At 47.9% G+C, this 3,779-nt stretch overlaps 1 protein-coding gene across 1 annotated transcript in view; it reads right to left on the bottom strand.

Annotated features, from left to right (window-relative positions):
• The window catches only part of Svbp (small vasohibin binding protein), a 6,153-nt gene extending 2,380 nt beyond the window's left edge, over positions 1–3,773 (bottom strand). Inside the window, exons 1-2 of the mRNA XM_004645936.2 lie at positions 3,653–3,773; positions 2,997–3,143 (exon numbers count right to left, since the gene is read on the bottom strand). Coding sequence (XP_004645993.1) covers positions 2,997–3,110 — 114 coding nt within the window. The 5' untranslated portion in view covers positions 3,111–3,143; positions 3,653–3,773. The remainder of the gene's footprint in view (positions 1–2,996; positions 3,144–3,652) is intronic.
• Positions 3,774–3,779: the final 6 nt, after the last annotated feature.

Genomic DNA, 3,779 nt, shown 5'->3' with positions numbered 1-3,779 from the left:
GGAGGCCAGGCTGGCCTTGACTACACAGTGATTCTCCTGCCTAAGTCTAATGAGAGCTGGGATTCATTTGTTAACTGTTTTTCTTTTCCTTTTTTGTCTTTCTGACACAGGGTCTCACTATGCAGTTCAGGCTGGCCTTGCGCTCACTTTGTAGCCGAGGCTGGTCTCTGACTTCCAATTCTCCTGCCTCAGCCTCCTGAGTGCTACAATTACAGATGTGCACCACTATGTCTGGCTCATTTGTTAACTATCTACTAAGCATGTGAAAACTGAGTATTACAGCTTCCTGGAGACTTCTCAAAGAGGTAGGAGGGAAAAAATAAGCCAGGAAAGGAGGGATGTGAATGTGTGGGATGTCGAAGGCAGGCACGAAAGACTTTTGCTCAAGAAGGCAAGGGTGCTGAGCAGAGGCAAAAGACGCTTCCACTGCCAGATGTGCCTCTGTTCCCCTTCAGCCCGCATCGCTCTCATCTAACTTCCTGCATTGTGGCATCTTGACAGAGCTGAATGGAAACTGTGTCTTTTTCTCTCTCAAAGCATCTTGTCACACTTGTACCTTACATTACATTCCAGGCAATAAAGAAAAAGCAAAGGGCAAAATGAGAAGCAGATAAAGGTCAGAGGCCTATTAGGTCTGCCCCTCAGTAATTATGGGATTCCCGCCATATCACTTCAGTTTCAAGTGAGGGTCCAGACCTGCCTCGCAGGTCGTGCTTTAGATACACTCACCGTACTCTAGGAAGGCCTGGCAGTGGGTGCAGTGGGAACAACAATAACACATGCCTTGTGTAGGGATTATGCGTTCCCAAGTGTGCAGGCTCGGCTCGGGCCAGGGACACTGAGAGAAGAGCTCCACCAGCGCCAGCTGCCACTACACTGAATCCCTAGCTGCGCATCTCAGCAAGTGAACATGAACACGATTGGCTGTTTAAGAGTTGTGACGAAAGGAAGCCAAACACTTGAAAGTGTGCTGGCTCCTGACCACAAGTGCTTTTCATCCAGGGCCTTCTTTGTGCCCGGCTTGGTGCCAAGTGTTCAACATGTAATATTTCTATTCATTTTCAATCTTGTGAAAAAGATACACCTCATTTTCCTAAGGAGGACCTCCATGTGGTTCAGAGAGCTGAAATGTTTTGTTCAAGGTCACATGAAAACTGGGATTTGAAATCAGACAAATAATGTAACTTGTGAAACTTCACAGGAAGGGTGTCAATAAGTACACAAACAATGTCCTCAACATCTACCAGGCTGTTGTATAGAGCTGTTTATTACAGAAACCCCCAAAACTGTTTACCAAAGCATAAAGCAATAAAATCAAAGGGCAGAGCCATCTGTTAAGGCGCTGGACCACAGCTTGCAGATGCTCTACCTTAGCCTACAGGTAGATTGGACTTTACAATGTAACTTAAAAAATGCTAAGCTTATTGTGTTTAAGAACCATGAAGGCAAGGATTTTCCACTTGGTCTGGTCATGTGTCTCATGTTCCTAAAACAGTACTGGCCACAAAGCAGCAGCTCAGTATCTGTTAATGAGATCAGATCAAGTATCAGATCAGAAATGAGCCATTGAGACAACTCTTCTACTGCCAGTGGGATGCAAGCTTGAAAGTAATTTGGCAAACTGTACCCAGCAATTCTTCTAAAGTTCTAAAAAAATTATAGCCAAAGAAGACATCAATGTTTGGAAAAGTAAAAATCTTATGGGGAAATACATTAAAATGGGTTCATAAAATAAGAGTAAAGACTGATGAAAATAAACTACATACCTGGGTTAACATGAATATCTAAAAAAATACAAAAAGCAAAATATATGGAATTTTGTTAATGTGAAAATTTAAATCATAAAGAAGCACTGTATTATATTGTTCAGGGACATCTACTAATATATTTGCAGGAAAAAACAGTGCTTTACCCACGGGGAGGGAACAAAGTTTTTTTTTTTTTTTTTTTGCGGAACAGGGGATTGAACTCAGGTCCTTGCGCTTGCCAGGGAAGTGCATATTCCACTGAGCCATCTCCCCAACCCCTGGAACAAAGTTTTAAGGCCAGAAGCAGACAAAGGGGATTTCAAAAGTATAGCTAATTTTCATCATACTTTAAAAAGACCCCAGAAGCCGGGCATAGTGGCACATGCCTGTAATCTCAGCACTCAGGAGGCTGAGGCAGGAGGACTGCTGGGAGTTTGAGACCAACCGGGGCTACACAGTGAATTCAAGACCACATTGATCTATGTAGCAAGACCTTGTTTCAAAAACAAAAAGAACTTCAAAATATGACAAAATGCTAACTATTCCCAACTGGGTTTTGACGATCAGGTGTTCATTATAATTAATAGTGTCTGATTTTCTGCAATTTTAACTTTTTCAAAAGCAAAGAGAATAAAAAGGTCAGCAAGTTTTTTCTTATATACTGAAATTAAAAAAAAAAAAAAAAAAAAAACCAAAAGGGGACTAGCATTTACAATGGGAACAGTTTAAAGCTTTTTACTCTCACAATCATTGTTAAGTGATGAAAGAACAAAGAAACATTAGTGAGTTTAAGGCTTGGGCCCTTACTTGGCTTTAAGTAACTACCCCATAGCTTTTGCACCAATCCAGCCCTTGTGACCCTGGCTCTTTGTCTTTCTGACCCCTCCCCTACACATCTCTTTTTCCCTTGCCTTCTTCCCTCAGGTCCTTGCCATAGAAGCTCTGAGCCCAGGGTCCTCTGCAGACCAGCTAGTAAGGGGATGTCCTGTCACCATTCTGAATCTTGACGATCCCTTTAAAGCTAAGAGAACCTCTGTTTGCCTGGACGAAGGCAGGGCTCCTCATCACAACCGAGTTCTTTCTCTTTTTTTTTTTTGGTACCAGTAATTGAACTCAGGACCTTGCGCTTGCCAAGGTAGGCGCTGCGCTTCTGAGCTATGTCTTTGGCCCTCAGCCGCCCTTTTTACTGTTTCTCTATTCCAGAATCTTCTCTGGCAGACCACAGACACTCCCACCCTCAGCGCTCACCTCTGCTCTCTGTCTTTGTTTCAGCTCTTGCTGGGCTGATTTCTGCTTAGCCTTCTCCACCCTGCTAACAGGTTCTTTAACTTTGGATTTTTCTTTACGTGCAGGTAGATCCATGGCTTGGCTTCTGGGTATGTCCTTAGCTCTGACCTGGATGGTACAGAAAGGCAACTCTTTTAGAAGGAGAGCGAGCCCAGGGGGGCGGGGCAGAGAGGAAGAAAGACAGGAATGAAAACAAAGGAGCTGCTAATCACGCCCCTTCTTGATTGCCTGCACCCGTGCCCCTTCCAGCGACAGAGGGGAAGGGTAGCCTGGTAGCAGGCGTGAACTCCGTGGCCTCGATCGCGCTGGAAGCCCGGGTGCAGGTCTCCTCCCACGCTAAGCCTCGATTTCCAGCCTGCAGAATGGGCCCACACTCCTTTCCTGGCCTCGCGGGAGGGTCCCGGGACCAGCGCTTCCTCCACGCCGCGGGCAGCGCCGGAGGAAGGGGAGAGGGAGGGTCTGGGCCGAGGGCAGCCGAGCCCGCGGGGTGGCGGGGAGGCCGAGGCCCCGCTCCGGCCTCGGGGACCCCAGCCCGCCGGACCCGCCCCGCGAGGCGTCGCAGCCCTCCCCGTCCTCTCCGCGGCAAGATGGCGGCGCGCGCGTAGCTCCGTCCCTACCGGGCCTCGGGCTTGTGGGCGCGCCGGCCCCACGCGGGGGACCTGGGCTCTCCGCTTCCACGCGACCCGGAGCGCCGAGCCCGCCACTCCCGCACTTGCGGGCCGCCGACGGGAAGGCGGGGATGTG

This window comes from Octodon degus, unplaced genomic scaffold, assembly GCF_000260255.1.
Source record: "Octodon degus isolate 3935 unplaced genomic scaffold, OctDeg1.0 scaffold00245, whole genome shotgun sequence".
In the NCBI taxonomy this organism is placed as follows: domain Eukaryota; kingdom Metazoa; phylum Chordata; class Mammalia; order Rodentia; family Octodontidae; genus Octodon; species Octodon degus.
Note: the sequence above shows the minus strand (reverse complement) of the source record. Positions and strands in the feature narration are given on the sequence as shown.